General features: G+C 47.1%; 1 protein-coding gene and 1 long non-coding RNA gene across 2 annotated transcripts in view; one reads left to right on the forward strand and one right to left on the reverse strand.

Moving 5' to 3' along the window:
- LOC113011577 (NACHT, LRR and PYD domains-containing protein 12-like) overlaps positions 1–17,580 on the forward strand; it is a 382,413-nt gene that overhangs the window by 352,060 nt on the left and 12,773 nt on the right. Inside the window, exons 4-8 of the mRNA XM_026151123.1 lie at positions 460–470; positions 10,466–11,054; positions 12,565–12,741; positions 14,484–14,657; positions 16,814–16,990. Of these exons, the coding sequence (XP_026006908.1) occupies positions 460–470; positions 10,466–11,054; positions 12,565–12,741; positions 14,484–14,657; positions 16,814–16,990 (1,128 nt within the window). The remainder of the gene's footprint in view (positions 1–459; positions 471–10,465; positions 11,055–12,564; positions 12,742–14,483; positions 14,658–16,813; positions 16,991–17,580) is intronic.
- Positions 1,470–1,806, reverse strand: LOC113011601 (uncharacterized). The gene is made up of 2 exons (XR_003270594.1): positions 1,731–1,806; positions 1,470–1,648 (listed from the first exon to the last, which is right to left on the reverse strand). It is a non-coding gene; the product is annotated as an uncharacterized LOC113011601 (long non-coding RNA).

The following is a 17,580-nucleotide window of genomic DNA, read 5'->3' on the forward strand; positions in this document are numbered from 1 at the left end:
GTTACTGACATAAAGCTGCTCTCTGCAGCCATGTTTGATCTGCTGCTTTGTAGGACTACAGTAATGGAGGATTTGGAGGCTGAACTCAGCTCTGTGACACTTTTTGTAGTGAACTGATGAAAGCTGCGTCTCAGAAGGATGTTAGTCTAACACATCAGACACGACCTCTGCAGCTCTCAGTTGATGTGCACATGAATGATTTGTGTTTCCTCTGCAGGTGAAGGTAGAAAGTGTGTGTGAGCTGATGTGAATTGAGCAGCATGGATCAGCCTAAAACTAATCCAGAACCTGGACCTGAACGGAGCTGTGTTTCCTTAAAGAACATCGACTCGAAGGGTGTTGCTGTAAACTTTAACAAAAGACTGTTATGTGACAAAGAGTAAGAACATTATTTTTATGAGATTGTTCATCAGTGTCTTTAATTTAATATTTCCAGGTTTTCCTTCCTGTCTCATGAAGCTGTGACATTTATTGTTTTTCTTTTAGGATCAATAAGAGGCCAGAATCTCCTGGACCTGAACCCAGCTGTGTTTCCTTAAAGAGCAACAGGTCGAAGGATGTTGGTGCAGACTTTAAAGGCTGTTCTTCTGCTGCTGAGAGGTAATGTGTGTCTAGATGTTGTTCCTGACTCTGTATTTCTGAATAAATCCTCATGTTTAATATCAGCTCAGCTCTTTTTCACACACATTTCTATGTTGGTATGTGAAGCGGTGTGTGTTGGAGTGTTTCCACAAACACAGCAGTCAGAGTGGAAAGAGTGGATGTTGTAGGAGGTGTTTGTGTAGTGAAGAGGCTGAGTGTCTGTAGGACTCCAGCTGCTCCAGCAGGTGTCTCCTTTGTGCTTTGCTTCAAACACAGTGTAGGGAGGAGCTTCCACTCAGGTGTTTCAGGTGTTGCTGGATGGAGGAGGACAAATAGTTTTTCCCTTCAGGGACACTTCAGCAGCTCAATGTTCTGGGAGATGTTTGTCTTTATGAAGGTTTATGGATTCTTGTTCTTATCTTGTTCTTACCCTGGTTAAACTGAGCAATACATTTTCCATCTAACATTCAAAGTAAATTTCCAGGTGAAAAAAAGATCTGCAGCTGCAGCCTCTGTGATGTTTCACAGTCTGAAAGTAACAAATTCAACCAGAGTTCAAACAAAGGTTTAATATACGTGTGTGTTTGATATAATGCCAACAAGTACAAATAGGTGTTCTTACAGGTCTTAATCACAGAGGTCTGATAAGTCTGGTGACTTTCACACTCAGCAATTTTGCTGCCTTTTATTTTATATTGGCCTTTTTAAAGCCCTTCAAAGTCTCCCACATTCATACAGAGCTTTTAACACCAAACTCCTTTACAGTCCTTCTCCTCTCACACACGATCACACGACTGATTTGTCTGCAGCAGCTGTGTTATGTCAGGCGCAGTGGCCCGTGGAAATGGAATGAACTCAAGTGCAGATTCAAAACCGGAGGCCAGGGGTGAAGTGTAACGAAACGAGATTTTATTTTACAATGTTCAAAAGCTAACAGAAAGTGCAGACTAGAATCAATGAACATAAACTAGATGTCTGAGGCGAGAGAAAATACTGTGATGATAACTAGATGGCAGGGATATGGAGTGCAGGTACTGGGCAGGGGAAACTGTGGCGGGCCAGGGCACTGAAACAGAGGAGAGAGCAGTCAGGGGAATCCCACAGAAGGTTGCGAGTGAGTCTTAGGATAGTGCACTGATCTGTCTTACAAACTTGCAGGTGAGGGTTGCGTGGAGAGGGGAGGCAGGAGAGGTCCAGGTGGGTGCTGCATGCAATGCAGGGAGGCAGGCAGGAAAGAGTGGCAGCTCCGACACAGAGAGTGATTTCCGGCGGCAGCAAACTGGTATCCAGGAGAGCTTGGTAGGTGGGGTTCCGAGGCTGACGAGAAAAACAGAGATACGATTAATACGTATGATGAGTCACCAATGAATTGACGTGAGGCCGAGAACTGACTAAAGTTGGCAGATAATCTGGCGACGACCAGTTGAGTGCGCCGGTCATAAATACTGCTGGTATGATTGCCATCAGGTGAGGAACAACAAAGACTCCACCCAGTGGGGAGGAGCTGATGCTGTGGAAAACCACCCAGACCACGACACTACCCCCCATCAAGGGTCGACCCCCGGCGACCGAGCCCCCCGCGGCCCGCGGCGAGCCCTGTAAAAAGCAGAAAGCAAAGCAGGATCCAAAATCAAGGAACGAGACACCCAGGACCGCTCCTCAGGCCCATAACCCTCCCAGTCCACCAAGAACTGCCGGACCCGCCCCCGCCGACGGACGTCCAGAATGCGCCGGACCGTGAAGGCAGGATGCCCACCCACGAGCCGGGCGGGAGGAGGGGGAGCGGAAGGAGGGCACAACGGACTCACGACCACCGGCTTGACCTGGGAGACGTGGAAGGTCGGGTGAATGCGCAGTGAGGAAGGCAGCTTCAACCGCAGCGCAGAAGGGCTGAGGACCCGCTCCACCTCGAAGGGTCCAATGAAACGCGGGGCCAGCTTACGAGACGCCACCTTGAGGGGAACGTCCTTAGCAGACAACCACACCTTCTGCCCAGGGGAGTAGGCAGGGGCTGCCCTGCGGCGACGGTCCGCGTACAGGGACTGGCGAGCAACGGACCGGCACAACGACCGACGGGTCAACCTCCACGCCCGCTGACAACGTCTGAGATGGTGTTGGACCGAGGGAACCTCGAGGTCGGCCTCCTGGTCGGGGAAGAGAGGCGGCTGGTAACCTATGGAGGCTTCGAAAGGCGAGAGGCCAGTAGCAGACGACGTAAGCGAATTGTGAGCGTATTCTGCCCACGGCAGCAACGAGGACCATGAGGCGGGGTTGGAGGCAGCGACACAACGGAGGGTGGCCTCCAGTTCCTGGTTGAGCCGTTCGGCCTGCCCATTCGTCTGAGGATGAAATCCTGAGCTCAAGCAGGGTTTTGCCCCGAGAGCGGTGCAGAACGACCTCCATACCCGTGAAATGAACTGAGGGCCCCTATCCGACACGATCTCGAGAGGTATGCCGTGGAGTCTGAAGATCTGCTCGGTCATAATCTTGGCGGTCTCTGTTGCGGTGGGGAGTTTGTTTAGGGCGACGAAGTGCGCAGCTTTAGAGAATCTGTCTACTACTGTGAGTATGGTGGTTTTACCCGAGGAGGCGGGAAGGCCAGTGACGAAATCCAATGCAATGTGAGACCAGGGGCGATGCGGTATAGTGAGGGGTTGCAAAAGTCCAGCTGGGCGTAGTGAGCTCGTTTTGTTGCGTGCGCAGACAGGACAGGCAGCTACATATTCTTTGACGTCTTTATCGATAGTCTCCCACCAGAAATACCTTTTAAGGAGTGAGCCTGTCCTCCCCCCACCCGGATGGCACGCAAATTTGCCCTTGTGGACCCAATCCATCACCTTAGGGCGAGCCCCGGTGGGGACATAGCGTCGGTTCGGAGGGCCCGTGCCGGGGTCTGGCTCCGTCTCCAGCGCACGGTGGATGTCCTCCTCCACGTCCCAGGCGACAGAACCGATCCTGACTCCTGCTGGCAGGACGGTGGGTGCATCAGACGGGTCACACACAGGGTCGAACTGGCGGGACAGGGCATCCGGCTTAGTGTTGCGGGTGCCTGGTCGGTAAGAGATGGAAAAGTTAAATCGAGTAAAGAACAGGGACCATCGAGCTTGACGTGAGTTGAGCCTTTTGGCTGTGCGTAAGTAGGTTAAGTTCTTATGATCAGTCCAAATGGTGAATGGATGCTCTGCTCCCTCAAGTAAATGCCGCCATTCCTCCAGCGCCAGCTTTACAGCAAGCAGCTCCCTGTCTCCAACGTCATAATTCCTCTCCGCAGGTGAGAGGCGGCGGGAGAAAAAGGCGCAGGGCCGAAGCTTAGCAGATGGACCTGAACGCTGGGACAACACCGCCCCGACCCCAACGCCTGACGCGTCTACTTCCACGATGAAGGGTTTACTATGATCAGGATGGATTAAGACCGGCGCAGAGGTAAACAGTTCTTTCAACCGGGAGAAGGCGGCGTCGGCCTCCGGATTCCAATGGTAAGGCAGCTTAGAGGAAGTTAGACGAGTTAGGGGAGCGGCTACCTGACTGTAATTCCTGATGAAGCGGCGGTAGAAGTTCGCGAAGCCCAAAAACCCCTGTAAGTGTTTTCGTGAGGTTGGTAGTGGCCACTCCGCTACTGCCTTCACTTTAGCCGGATCTGTCTTCACCTGCCCCCCTGCAAGAACGTAACCCAGAAATGACACAGACGGTGAGTGGAATTCGCATTTCTCGGCTTTGACGTATAACTTGTTCTCCAACAACCGCTGGAGTACGGTCCGGACATGGACTCTGTGTTCCTTGAGGTCTTTGGAAAAAATCAGGATGTCATCGAGGTAAACGAAGACAAAACGGTCCAGAAAATCCCTGAGGACATCATTCACTAGGGTTTGAAAAACTGCAGGTGCGTTAGTGAGGCCAAATGGCATGACTAGATACTCGAAATGTCCTAAGTGTGTGTTAAACGCTGTTTTCCACTCATCCCCCTCCCTGATTCTGACTAGGTGATATGCGTTCCTGAGATCCAGTTTGGTAAAAATGGTGGCCCCATGGAGGGGCTCAAAAGCGGAGCTGATGAGCGGTAATGGGTATTTGTTTTTAACTGTGATGTCATTAAGGGGCCGAAAATCGATGCATGGACGGAGTGTGCCATCTTTCTTACCCACGAAGAAGAAGCCAGCACCCACGGGGGAAGTTGAAGGTCTGATGAGTCCAGCCGCCAGTGAGTCTCTGATGTATTCTTCCATGGCAGCCCGTTCAGGGCGTGACAAGTTGTAGAGGCGACTGGAAGGCAACGTGGAGCCGGAAAACAGGGTAATGGCACAATCGTAAGGGCGATGGGGTGGCAGGGACAGTGCCTTGTCTTTATTAAAAACTTCGGATATGTCATGGTATTCGGGGGGGACCGCAGAGAGGTCAGGGGTGCGGTTCTCCTTGCTAGAGGGCTCGGTGGCCCCTGGTGGGGCAGCTGAGACGAGACAGTTAGCGTGACAATATGGGCTCCAACTCACGACCCTCTGTCCCACCCAATCCAGGTGAGGATTATGATGCCTTAGCCATGGGAAACCTAAAATGATGGGCGTGTCAGGGGATTGTGAGGTGTAAAAGATCAGTGTTTCTCTGTGGTTGCCGGAAGTGATCAGGGTAACCGGTGCAGTGCGATGAGTAATGTGAGAAAAAACCTGATCGTTTAATGCCCTAACTGGAATGGACGGATTTAACTCAAAAAGAGGGATCTGAAGCTGTTCAGCAAATCCCCTGTCAATCAAACTCTGCTCGGCCCCTGAATCAACCAGCGCTGATGAGACGTGGGCTCCCTGACCGAGTAAGAGTGTCACAGAAAGCAAAAATCGGGGCTTAGCGTTAACCCTGGTACCGCCCACCCGTACCCCCGGATCTACCGGCGGGCGGTCTCTTTTCCCTTCCGAGGGCAGGAAGAAATCAAATGCTCACCGGAGCCACAATAAAAGCAAGAGTGTGAACGGCGGCGCCTCTCTCTCTCTTCCACCGTCAGCTGGTAACGCCCGATCTGCATGGGTTCCGGTTCCGGTTCACCACCCCCTGTGCCAGTAATGGGAGCGGACGGCTGAACCGGAAGCGGTGGCGGGTGAGAAACGACCGGAGATGACCGCCGCAAAGGCCGACGGGAACTGTAGTCCCTCTCCCACTCTCGCTCCCGCAACCTGCTGTCGATGCGAAGCGTGAGGGAAACCAGCTCCTCGAAATTAGCGGGCTCGTCCCGGGAGGCCAGGTGGTCCTTCATCTCATCATTGAGAGAGTGAAAATACACCCCATGCAGAGCCTGATCAGACCAGCCCGCCTCAGCGGCGGCGATGCGGAAATCGATCAGGAAGTCCGCAATGCTCCGCCGTCCCTGACGAAGATGCAACAGCTTCCGCGCCGAACTGCGTTCAGAGGTCGGGCGAGCGAAAGTTTTCTTAAACTCACTCAGAAAATCGTCATAACGACAAGTCGGTAACGGATGTCTAGCTAAATACGCCTCTGCCCATGTAAGGGCGCGCTCGCGCAGTTTCCCGACTAAATACGAAATCCGCACGGTTTCAGAAACAAACGAGCGGGGTGAGCGCCCGAATGCTAGCTCGCACTGAAGGAGGAAACCGCTACATCCTTCCCGGCCGCCAGAAAAAGGTTCCGGCTCCGGGGAGGCGGCATCGCGGAACATCGGCGTCTGCAGGGGCTCAGGATCCGCAGCGGGCTGAGGCGGCGGCGGCGCGGATACCGATGCCGACGTACCGGGAACGGGTTCGGGCTCCGGGGCAGTGGCTGACTGCAGGGTCTGAACCGCGGACTGCATCTTCTCTTGCTCGTCGGTGAGTAAGTTAACCTTCGCCAGGAGAAACTGGAGCGCGTCCTCGTGAGAGCCAAGAATGGCGCCCTGTTTTGAGACGGCTGTCCGGATTTGATCCGCTGAGTCCATACACTGGCCAGATTATACTGTCAGGCGCAGTGGCCCGTGGAAATGGAATGAACTCAAGTGCAGATTCAAAACCGGAGGCCAGGGGTGAAGTGTAACGAAACGAGATTTTATTTTACAATGTTCAAAAGCTAACAGAAAGTGCAGACTAGAATCAATGAACATAAACTAGATGTCTGAGGCGAGAGAAAATACTGTGATGATAACTAGATGGCAGGGATATGGAGTGCAGGTACTGGGCAGGGGAAACTGTGGCGGGCCAGGGCACTGAAACAGAGGAGAGAGCAGTCAGGGGAATCCCACAGAAGGTTGCGAGTGAGTCTTAGGATAGTGCACTGATCTGTCTTACAAACTTGCAGGTGAGGGTTGCGTGGAGAGGGGAGGCAGGAGAGGTCCAGGTGGGTGCTGCATGCAATGCAGGGAGGCAGGCAGGAAAGAGTGGCAGCTCCGACACGGAGAGTGATTTCCGGCGGCAGCAAACTGGTATCCAGGAGAGCTTGGTAGGTGGGGTTCCGAGGCTGACGAGAAAAACAGAGATACGATTAATACGTATGATGAGTCACCAATGAATTGACGTGAGGCCGAGAACTGACTAAAGTTGGCAGATAATCTGGCGACGACCAGTTGAGTGCGCCGGTCATAAATACTGCTGGTATGATTGCCATCAGGTGAGGAACAACAAAGACTCCACCCAGTGGGGAGGAGCTGATGCTGTGGAAAACCACCCAGACCACGACATGTTACTGCTAGTATTTTATTATGTGTGTAATCTCCTCATATTGTTCCTGTGGTTTAGTTTGACTTCCTTCTGCAAACTCAGCTGCTCTGTTGCTGATACACGTCTCCATGAATATGATTGATCAGATGCTGCCAACACCATGTGTTTCATGTGAGCGCTCAGCTGAAACCCTGGGTTGACTTATCGAGTTAATAACAAGCTTCACGTGACTGTGAATGCTAAAGTGAATCCAGATAAAGGAAAGAGACCCTGCTAATGTTGGACTCACTTCTTAGTGTAGATCCCAGGAGGAAGTTCAACATAGCCATTCTTTGTGCTAGCTCGACCAAACCTGAGACCACAGTGCAGGATAATGATTATCATCTGTCTCTGTCAAGGACATTTAAAATCCACAAATAACAAACATAATTATATTTGATCATTAAAAATACGTTTTCACTTAAAAAAGCATGAGCACACTGGTGGATTACAGAGATTATCGTAGCCATCGCTCTCTCGCATGGACGTGGCAGTCTTGCTGTCTGCTGCGAATCCTCCCCGTACCTCCGTGACCTCGTCTGGTATCTGCTCCCTCCTCTGTAAGCGACAGTAAAGGAAAACACGTCTCTGCCTAGTCTTGAAAATCTAATCTTATCATCCATTGTTCTTCTAGGGCCTCTTCTTCTTGTGGCCTCAGCTAACTGCTAATATTTAAATGGCTAACATTAACATGTGTGCCAGCCAGGTTCACATTTATGATGAACTATGATTAATTAACTGATGTTGAAACTGGAGCTTTACTGACCTCGGAAATTCCTCCTAAAGTGTTATTCAGTGTTGTGACAGTCAGCTGCTTCAGCTGCTGCTGGGATGGGCTGTGGCAAAGAGAACAGAGAAAATCCAAATCAGAGTTTTTCTCTGAATTAAAAGCAAGGAAACAACAATATATTCTACATGGTGAAACTGATGGTTTCTGGTGTTTGGGTCTGTTTTTCTGTATTCATGCAGATAAAGTGTAAACTCAGATGAATTATACCATCAAATGTTAAAGGAAAATATCAGGATGAGTGTCTGTGAGCTGAGAAGGACGTGAAGCGAGCAGTTTATCCCAGAGCTGAAGCTGCTCTGTGTGCAGAGATGAGCTCAGATTCCTGCTGTGATTGATCAACAGTCACAGAAATGTAGACTTGTAGTTATTACTGCAGTATGGTCACAGCAGATACTGATGAACATGTACTATGAGGATGGATGATCAAGTTTCTCACTCTCCCCTTTAAAACTCAGTTTTTTCTTCTTCACAGTTTATCTGTTAATTTATTAATGAATAACACTGAAAGAGTTTCTGTTATATTTCCCCTTGAACATCAGCTTATTAGGGCGGCATTAGGAAATAGCCCCCCTCCAAAGAATGAATAAATGAATGATGATAATAATAAAATGATTCAAAAGCAGAGCTCAGAGTGGTAGAATGGTCAAACATGGATCCACGGGTGGTTCAACTGCATTTGGTGACGTGACTAAAGCAAATCTTTCAAATAATCCCACCATCAACGGGATGTTGTCTCCTTTACTACGGTTACTTTACTTGGTCACCGTGTGAATTTCTTTGAAATGAACCAAATTCTTTTATTTGTTGGTTGTTGCATATTTAACCTCTACAGTCAGGAAAGGAGGAGATGAGGCCTCAACAATGTTGGGTTGTAGCTGTGGTTCAGGTTAGAGTGAGTGTCCATGGAATAAATGTAAGTCAGTGAACTGGAAACATGACTGTGTTCAAACTTTGTTTTCCTTTTTATAATGAGTCTAATCAAAGGTGGACAGAAGTATCTCCACTTTGACTTTTCTGTGTCACCATCAGAGCTTCTGCACAGTGTGGAGAAAGATCCAGAAGCAGAGCTGGACTGCAGACAGCCAGTCAGAGCAGCTGTGTACAAAGTAAGACTGAACATCTGTCTGCTGATGGACTCATTTCTGAAAACTGGACTTCTTGTGTTGTTCAGACATTGAAGAGTTTTCTTTCTCTTTAGTCTCATTGTTTTTCTTTCTTTCAGCAGATGTTGGTCTGCAGGAGGTTTTAGATGAACATAAGATCAGTCTGAGGAGGAGATGTGAACGTGTGACTGAAGGAAGTGATGAAACAGGAAGTAGAACCCTCCTCAACACCATCTACACTGAGCTCTACATCACAGAGGGACAGAGTGAAGAGGTTCATACCCAACATGAGGTGAGGCAGCTGGAGACAGCTTCCAAGATGGACGCCCTCCATGACGCTCCAATCAGGTGCCAGGACATCTTTAAAGCCTTACCTGACCAACAGAGACCCATCAGAGTGGTTCTGACCAACGGCGTGGCTGGTGTTGGAAAAACCTTCTCAGTGCAGAAGTTCACTCTGGACTGGGCAGAGGGCTTGGAGAACCAACATGTCAGTGTGGTGGTTCTGCTTTCATTCAGGGAGCTGAACCTGATCATAGATGAGCAGTACAGTCTTCTGGAGCTGCTCCATGTTTTCCATCCAACATTACAGAAGGTCACAGCAGAGAAGCTGGCTGTCTCTCAGCTTTTGTTCATCTTTGACGGCCTGGATGAAAGCAGACTTTCATTGGATTTCACCAACAGGAAGCTGCTGTCTGATGTCACACAGAAGTCATCAGTCAGCCAGCTGCTGACAAACCTCATCCAGGGGAATCTGCTTCCCTCGGCTCTCGTCTGGATAACTTCCCGACCCGCAGCAGCCAATCAGATCCCTCCTACATGTGTTGACAGGCTAACAGAATTACGAGGCTTCACTGACGCCCAGAAGGAGAAGTACTTCAGGAGGAGATTCAGTGATGAAGAGCTGTCCAGCAGAATCATCTCCCACATGAAGACATCCAGGAGCCTCCACATCATGTGTAGTATCCCAGTCTTCTGCTGGATCACTGCTACAGTTCTGGAGCACATGTTGACTACAGAGCAGAGAGGAGAGCTGCCCAAGACCCTGACTGACATGTACTCACACTTCCTGCTGGTTCAGACAAAGAGGAAGAAGAACAAGTACCATGAGGGACGTGAGACGAGTCCACACGAGCTGACGGAGGCTGACAGGGAAGTTCTTCTGAAGCTGGGGAGGCTGGCGTTTGAACATCTGGAGAAAGGAAACATCATGTTCTACCAAGAAGACCTGGAGCAGTGTGGTCTGGATGTGACAGAGGCCTCGGTGTACTCAGGAGTTTGTACAGAGATCTTCAAAAGAGAGTGTGTGATCTTCCAGAAACCAGTCTACTGCTTTGTTCATCTGAGCATTCAGGAGTTTCTGGCTGCTGTCTACATGTTCTACTGTCACACCAACAGGAAGACAAAGGTGCTGAAGAACTTCTTGGGACAAAAATATAAAGAGTCCTCTCTGGATGATTTCCTTAAACGAGCCATGGAGAAATCCCTCCAGAGTAAAAATGGCCACCTGGACCTGTTTGTTCGCTTCCTTCATGGCCTCTGTCTGGAGTCCAACCAGAGACTCTTAGTAGGTCTGCTGGGTCAGACAGAGATCAGTCCAGGAACCATCCAGAGAGTCATCAACAACCTGAAGGAGATGAACAGTGATGAAATCTCTCCTGACAGAAGCATCAACATCTTCCACTGTCTGATGGAGATGAACGACCTCTCAGTACATCAGGAGATCCAAGAGTTCCTGAAGTCAGAGAACAGATCAGAGAAGGAACTCTCTGAGATCCAGTGCTCAGCTCTGGCCTTCATGCTGCAGATGTCAGAGGAGGTTCTGGATGAGTTTGACCTGCAGAAGTACAACACATCAGAGCGGGGACGACAGAGACTGATTCCAGCTGTGAGGAACTGCAGAAAGGCTGGGTGAGTCCAGATGTGATCATTAACATCATTGATCAGTGTAGGTTAGTAGTTTAATGTTGAAAATAAAATCAGATTGTAACCACAAAGTGTTTGTGTCCGTACGCTGCAACCTTCCACACCATTCCTTTATTGTACAGACTCAGCAGCAGCTCCATGGATCCCAAATCCAAGAGTGGAGAACAGATTTGAAGTGTGTCACATCCATGCAGTCACAGCTGTTTCCACCATGTTTCCACTGATATTGATCCTGTTCAATGACACGTTTCATATCAGTGAATATGTTCTTTAGGACGTCCACTGACATGTTCAAGTGTCCTGCTGGAAATCACTCAAATCATCCATGAAATCCATGAAAAATCCTTTTAGTGTTTCTAACTTCACCCTCTGTCCTCTCTCTCTCTCCATCCTCCTCACTGCTTCTTTCACTGATAATCACACAAACATCGTATTCAGCTACAAAATAACACAATAATATCATCTGATGATCATTATTATAAGAGCAGGATCCATATTTGATATCAGAGTAACACACTGCTTGGTTATGTGCAGTCATCATCAGTGACTGTGGGTCAAACAGAAGCTCTCTGATTGGTTGCTGACCTTGGTCACCTGTCCACTCTCACCTGTTTGTGTTTGCTCTCTCTTTGCTGTCTCCATCCTCCCTCTCCTTTCTCTCCCTCTGTGTCTTTGTACGTCACTCAGGTCCAATGGAAACAGTGACATTTACAAACCAATCAAAGACAAACTGATCCATGTCAGGTTATAACAATATTCAAAGTGAATACAGGCTGCTGCTGGACACAGACAGGTAACATCATTTTGACTTGCTGTCACCTGGATCTGGACTCATAAACACTGAAGCCCTGAACAGGAATACAAATCATTTTCTGCCAACTAGCGACACACCAGCAGATAATGGCTCAGAAAGCTAAAATGAGCCAATCATTTCTGTGTTTAGTTCCCCTGAAATCAGATCTGATATCAGCAGCTCTGAGTTCATTCATCATTATTGTCCAGTGATGAGATTTCTGCTCCGTTTGGTAACAGTCAGCAGGTTTTTCCTGCGTGTGGACGTGAACAGTCGTACCTGACAGCAGGTAGCAAACAGAGATCATCTTTCCAGCTGGAACTCTTCACTGAGCTGAACTCATTCAAAATGTTCTGGAGTCAAAACAGGAAACAGTCCAAATGTGTGTCTTCACTCTGACTCTGGATCAGATCTCAGTGACAGACTGTGGACATTATGGAAGCCTAAATGTGACACCATCTTCCTCCTTCATCTGCAGATTAAAGCCAAACAAAGATTCTCATTAAAAGTCTGCAGGTCTGAGAGAGACTCAATCGTTGTGTCATGTCAAACACAGTAAGAGGAGCTGAAGCACAGATGTGAAGAGCAGATTCATCAGATTATGACCTCACTCTGTTTTGTCTTCATATACATTCAGTCTGTGTTTATAATGCAGATTTTCTGCTTTTATAATAACACATTTTATATTTTCTATCATCACAGACTGACTCAGTGTGGACTCTCAGAGTCTCACTGTGAAGTTGTGGCCTCAGCTCTGAAGTCCAACCCCTCCCATCTGACAGAGCTGGACATGAGTGGAAACTACTACCTCCAGGATTCAGGTGTGAAGCTTCTGTGTGCTGGACTGGAGAGTCCAAACTGTCGACTGGAGACTCTGAGGTGAGTTCACTGACTGCGGCTGTTGTTGTTTTTCTATATTTCAGGTCTTTGATTGATGTTTGAAACTTTCTTTAGTTCCTAAATGTTCAGGATGTGTCTGAAGACAAATGTGAAGAAGTTTGAGTGCTTTCAGAAATGTTGTCTTTCCAAACGACTGAACAACAGTTTTTTCCTTTTGGCTCCAAACAGAAGTGACAGACTTGAGCAGGGTTCATTTAAAGGCTGACAGAAGTGGAGTGGTGACGGGGAGATGTTTGACAGGACAGTGTTTCAGCCTCCACAGGTTCATGTTGTGCTCCATCAGTCAGTGAAGATGAAGTCAGTGCTGATGAGGCTGTAGAGTGTGTGAGGGATGTGAATGAGGATGATGAAGATCTGATGATAGCAGATAAAAACAGGCTGCAGAGACTTTGAGCCATACAGGGCACACAGTGTGTGTACAGAACAGCTGAAATCATTATGGAGGCCTCACTGGGATATGGAAGCATCACAGTACAGCTTCAGTGAAGCATTAAAGTCTCTGATATGAGATGAGAAATGAAGCAGCCAGAGCTTTTTCATGAGTGGAAATCCACTGTGACTGTGAGCTGCTGCTACAGCCTCCAGATTAGCCAGCAGCTCATCCTGCTCAACATTTCCTCACCAACTTTAATGGAAGTGTGATGTTTTCAGCTGGAGTGATGGTCAGGGTGGCCTCCCTCTCTTCTTCTTCTCCTCTTCCTCTTTCATTTGTAAAGCCACTTGTGCTGCTTTCATTCATTTGGAAGTCCTGTAGCTGAGTTTGGGAGAGACTAACAGCCTCGGCAGCAGAGGGGAGAAAGGCTGTAACACCACCACTTTACTGTGTTCTACCTGTCACATCATTTTATCAGGAAACAAATATGCTCATGTTTTTACTGTTTGTCTTGAAGATGTAAGAAGATCACATGGTGCTTTTTATTATTGTGTTGGTTTGTTTCCTGTCTCTTGGATGGAGCCAGCTGTGCGTGGCCCCTGGGCCTGTGGTCAGAGTGTGTGCTGGATAATCCGGCCCAGGATGAGGCCAAACTGACATGGGATGAAATGTCTGTCACATAATTGAGCTTAGTGTAGTTTCATTTCTGCACAATTTAAAAACAACCAAAACTTTGTTCTGTCTTTTCTATGTTATACTGTAGACTTTCTTTGATACTGTGTCCAACAGGAGCAGCTTTTACTTTGAAGGGGAGGCGTCTCTGTTTCCTCTTCAGGTTGGATGATGGAAGCAAATGAGTGTGTGATGTTCTTTCAGTGTTGCACTTTGTAGACGCTCCCTGAGCACTGGTCTCACAGCCAGCTGCACATAGAGACCAGTGTTGTTAGTCCAGGTCAGAAGATGACTTGTTGGAATGAAAATGAGCTTGTAGTTTGTCTGCTTTAATAATGTGACTGGAAAAAGGTGTTGGACTTCAAATATGTCCATTTCTTTCACACTTCACCTTTAAAAGTGAAGCCTTGTGGTTCCTGGAAGGAAAAACACGACTTTTTCAAGTCTTTGTCCTGTTTTTATGAGAAATGTACGACTTTAATGTGAAACATTCAGAGTTTTTTCTCTTGTTGTGTTTGTTTGAAGCTGCTTCCTGTTGGCTTCAGCTGTTTGGAGTTTCCATTTTCTAAACTTCTACATTCTGAACCTTCTTCAGCTCGGAACAGATGATGAAACACTGAATGATTTCAAGCTCACACTTTGTCTAATAAACTTACATCTTTCATTCTTTATACAGATTGTGGGGCTGTTGTTTGTCAGAGATCAGCTGTGATTATCTGGCAGCAGCACTGAAGTCCAACCCCTCCCATCTGAGAGAGCTGGACCTGAGCTCCAACAAGCTGCAGGATTCAGGAGTGAAGCATCTGTGTGGTTTCCTGGAGAGTCCAGGATGTGGACTTGAAACTCTGAGGTCAGTCAGCATGTTTTAGTTGTGCTGAGATGAATATGATGTGAAAGTTGTGCTGACACTAAACTGCAGACATCAGGCTGATATTATACTGATCCACACTGAGGATCTTCATGGTAAAGTCTGTTTTCTTCTTCTCTGGTTTAGTCCATTGACTGCAGCAGAACAATGTTCACATTTCAAACAGTGAGACTCAACGTATGGCCCGCGGCCCACACGCGGCCTGCCCACCTTTCCTGATTCAGAGAGAGGGGACCCTGATTAACTGTGTAGTATTCTTCCTCACAGTTCTAAGTATCAGACACAACAATGAATAATCCACAGCTGACTGTCTTTAGCAGGTCAAAGGTCACGGCACACAGCAGACAGTGGGAAATATTATAATTCTGATCATTTATCGGCACATATCCATATGTATAAAAACAAAGCTGACACTGTGAGACTTGATCAGAGGTGTGATCATCACAGCAGAGGCCTTTGTGTCAAAGTCACTGAGGATCAAACAGAAACACATGAAGCAGATTTTCCTCTTCTGGCTTTTTATAGCAGATAACCTTCAAAATATTCTGCAGTCGATCAAAAACTGAAGCAAACCATGAATCAACATGTGAACATGAGCTGATGCTGCTGAAGTGAAGCAAAGTTACAGAGGTTTGATTACAGACACAGCTGAGAGTTTGTAATCTGTCATCATTTTAAAAGGTTTAAATTTCTTCAGTATTGAACAGCAGAAATGAGGCTTTGTTTTCGGAGGCCGACAGCAGTGAACACAACAGCAGACTGGTGTGTAATAAGCAGTGAATAATGCAGGAAACAGATTTTTGAAGGTAAACTGTTCTTGAAGTACACTGAGAGAGAGAGAGCTGTGCAGGAAGTAAAGGTCAAAGTCAGAGAGAAGTCATGACGATGTTCATCAAACGTAAAGCGTAGTTTGGATCTTCTTCTGCTGCTGGTTCAGTCAGTTTTGGTTGGAGACAGATGAAACCTGCAGCTTCAGGATCTGTGAGCTGTCCACTTTCAGCCCCGATGGCGTGTCCGTGTACGTGCCGTCAAGTGAACGATCCACGCTCTGTGTTTCCATCTTTGTGTGTTTAGCTGCTCTCATTTACTGTTTTATCTGTTTGCTTGTTGTTGAAATACTTTTGGGAGCTTTAACCAGAGATTCTGGCAAAATACATTTATATTAAAAATCGATTCAGGATTGAATGAATCAACATCGCTTTATTCAAAGTAAAACCATTTACATAGGAAAATCCATTTTTTTACACCTGCCTCTAATGCTGGGTAATGTCAGCTGGTCCATGTGCAGCTGGCTGTGAGGCTCAGGGAGCGTCTACAAAGTGCAACCCTGAAAGAACATCATCCATAAATATTGAGTAATAACTGGACTCTCATACAGCGAGACTCAAATGCCTTTAAACATCAGCTTATCCTGCTGATCCAAGTCCAACACTGAGTTTGTAAAAACATGTTTGTCAATCATTTTGTTTGGTTTCTGAGGAAAATGATTCAATAACTTGCTGCTAATTCACAACATTTCATCATATTTCCTCATAACCCTCTTTTGTCTGACCGTTTGATCCCATTTGAATTTGCAATAAAGGATCCACAGAGTTTGGTGACAATGATGACAGTAGATGTTTGTGTGAAAGTGCTGGAAGCAAATGAGTGTGTGATGTTCTTTCAGTGTTGCACTTTGTAGACGCTCCCTGAGCACTGGTCTCACAGCCAGCTGCACATAGAGACCAGTGTTGTTAGTCCAGGTCAGAAGATGACTTGTTGGAATGAAAATGAGCTTGTAGTTTGTCTGCTTTAATAATGTGACTGGAAAAAGGTGTTGGACTTCAAATATGTCCATTTCTTTCACACTTCACCTTTAAAAGTGAAGCCTTGTGGTTCCTGGAAGGAAAAACACGACTTTTTCAAGTCTTTGTCCTGTTTTTATGATAAATGTACGACTTTAATGTGAAACATTCAGAGTTTTTTCTCTTGTTGTGTTTGTTTGAAGCTGCTTCCTGTTGGCTTCAGCTGTTTGGAGTTTCCATTTTCTAAACTTCTACATTCTGAACCTTCTTCAGCTCGGAACAGATGATGAAACACTGAATGATTTCAAGCTCACACTTTGTCTAATAAACTTACATCTTTCATTCTTTATACAGATTGTGGTGCTGTGGTTTGTCAGAGATCAGCTGTGATTATCTGGCAGCAGCACTGAAGTCCAACCCCTCCCATCTGAGAGAGCTGGACCTGAGCAGGAACAACAAGCTGCAGGATTCAGGAGTGAAGCATCTGTGTGGTTTCCTGGAGAGTCCAGGATGTGGACTTGAAACTCTGAGGTCAGTCAGTATGTTTTAGTTGTGCTGAGATGAATATGATGTGAAAGTTGTGCTGACACTAAACTGCAGACATCAGGCTGATATTACACTGATCCACACTGAGGATCTTCATGGTAAAGTCTGTTTTCTTCTTCTCTGGTTTAGTCCATTGACTGCAGCAGAACAATTTTAACATTTCAAACAGTGAGACTCAACGTATGGCCCGCGGCCCACACGCGGCCTGCCCTCCTTTCCTGATTCAGAGAGAGGGGACCCTGATTAACTGTGTAGTGTTCTTCCTCACAGTTCTAAGTATCAGACACAACAATGAATAATCCACAGCTGACTGTCTTTAGCAGGTCAAAGGTCACGGCACACAGCAGACAGTGGGAAATATTATAATTCTGATCATTTATCAGCACATATCCATATGTATAAAAACAAAGCTGACACTGTGAGACTTGATCAGAGGTGTGATCATCACAGCAGAGGCCTTTGTGTCAAAGTCACTGAGGATCAAACAGAAACTGTCACGGTTCTGGGTCCGTTGGAGCCAGTATTTTGAGTTTATTGTGTTTTGATTTAAGTTTGCATCAGGGATTGTGTTCTTG

Source organism: Astatotilapia calliptera, chromosome 19, assembly GCF_900246225.1.
Source record: "Astatotilapia calliptera chromosome 19, fAstCal1.2, whole genome shotgun sequence".
NCBI classification, from domain to species: domain Eukaryota; kingdom Metazoa; phylum Chordata; class Actinopteri; order Cichliformes; family Cichlidae; genus Astatotilapia; species Astatotilapia calliptera.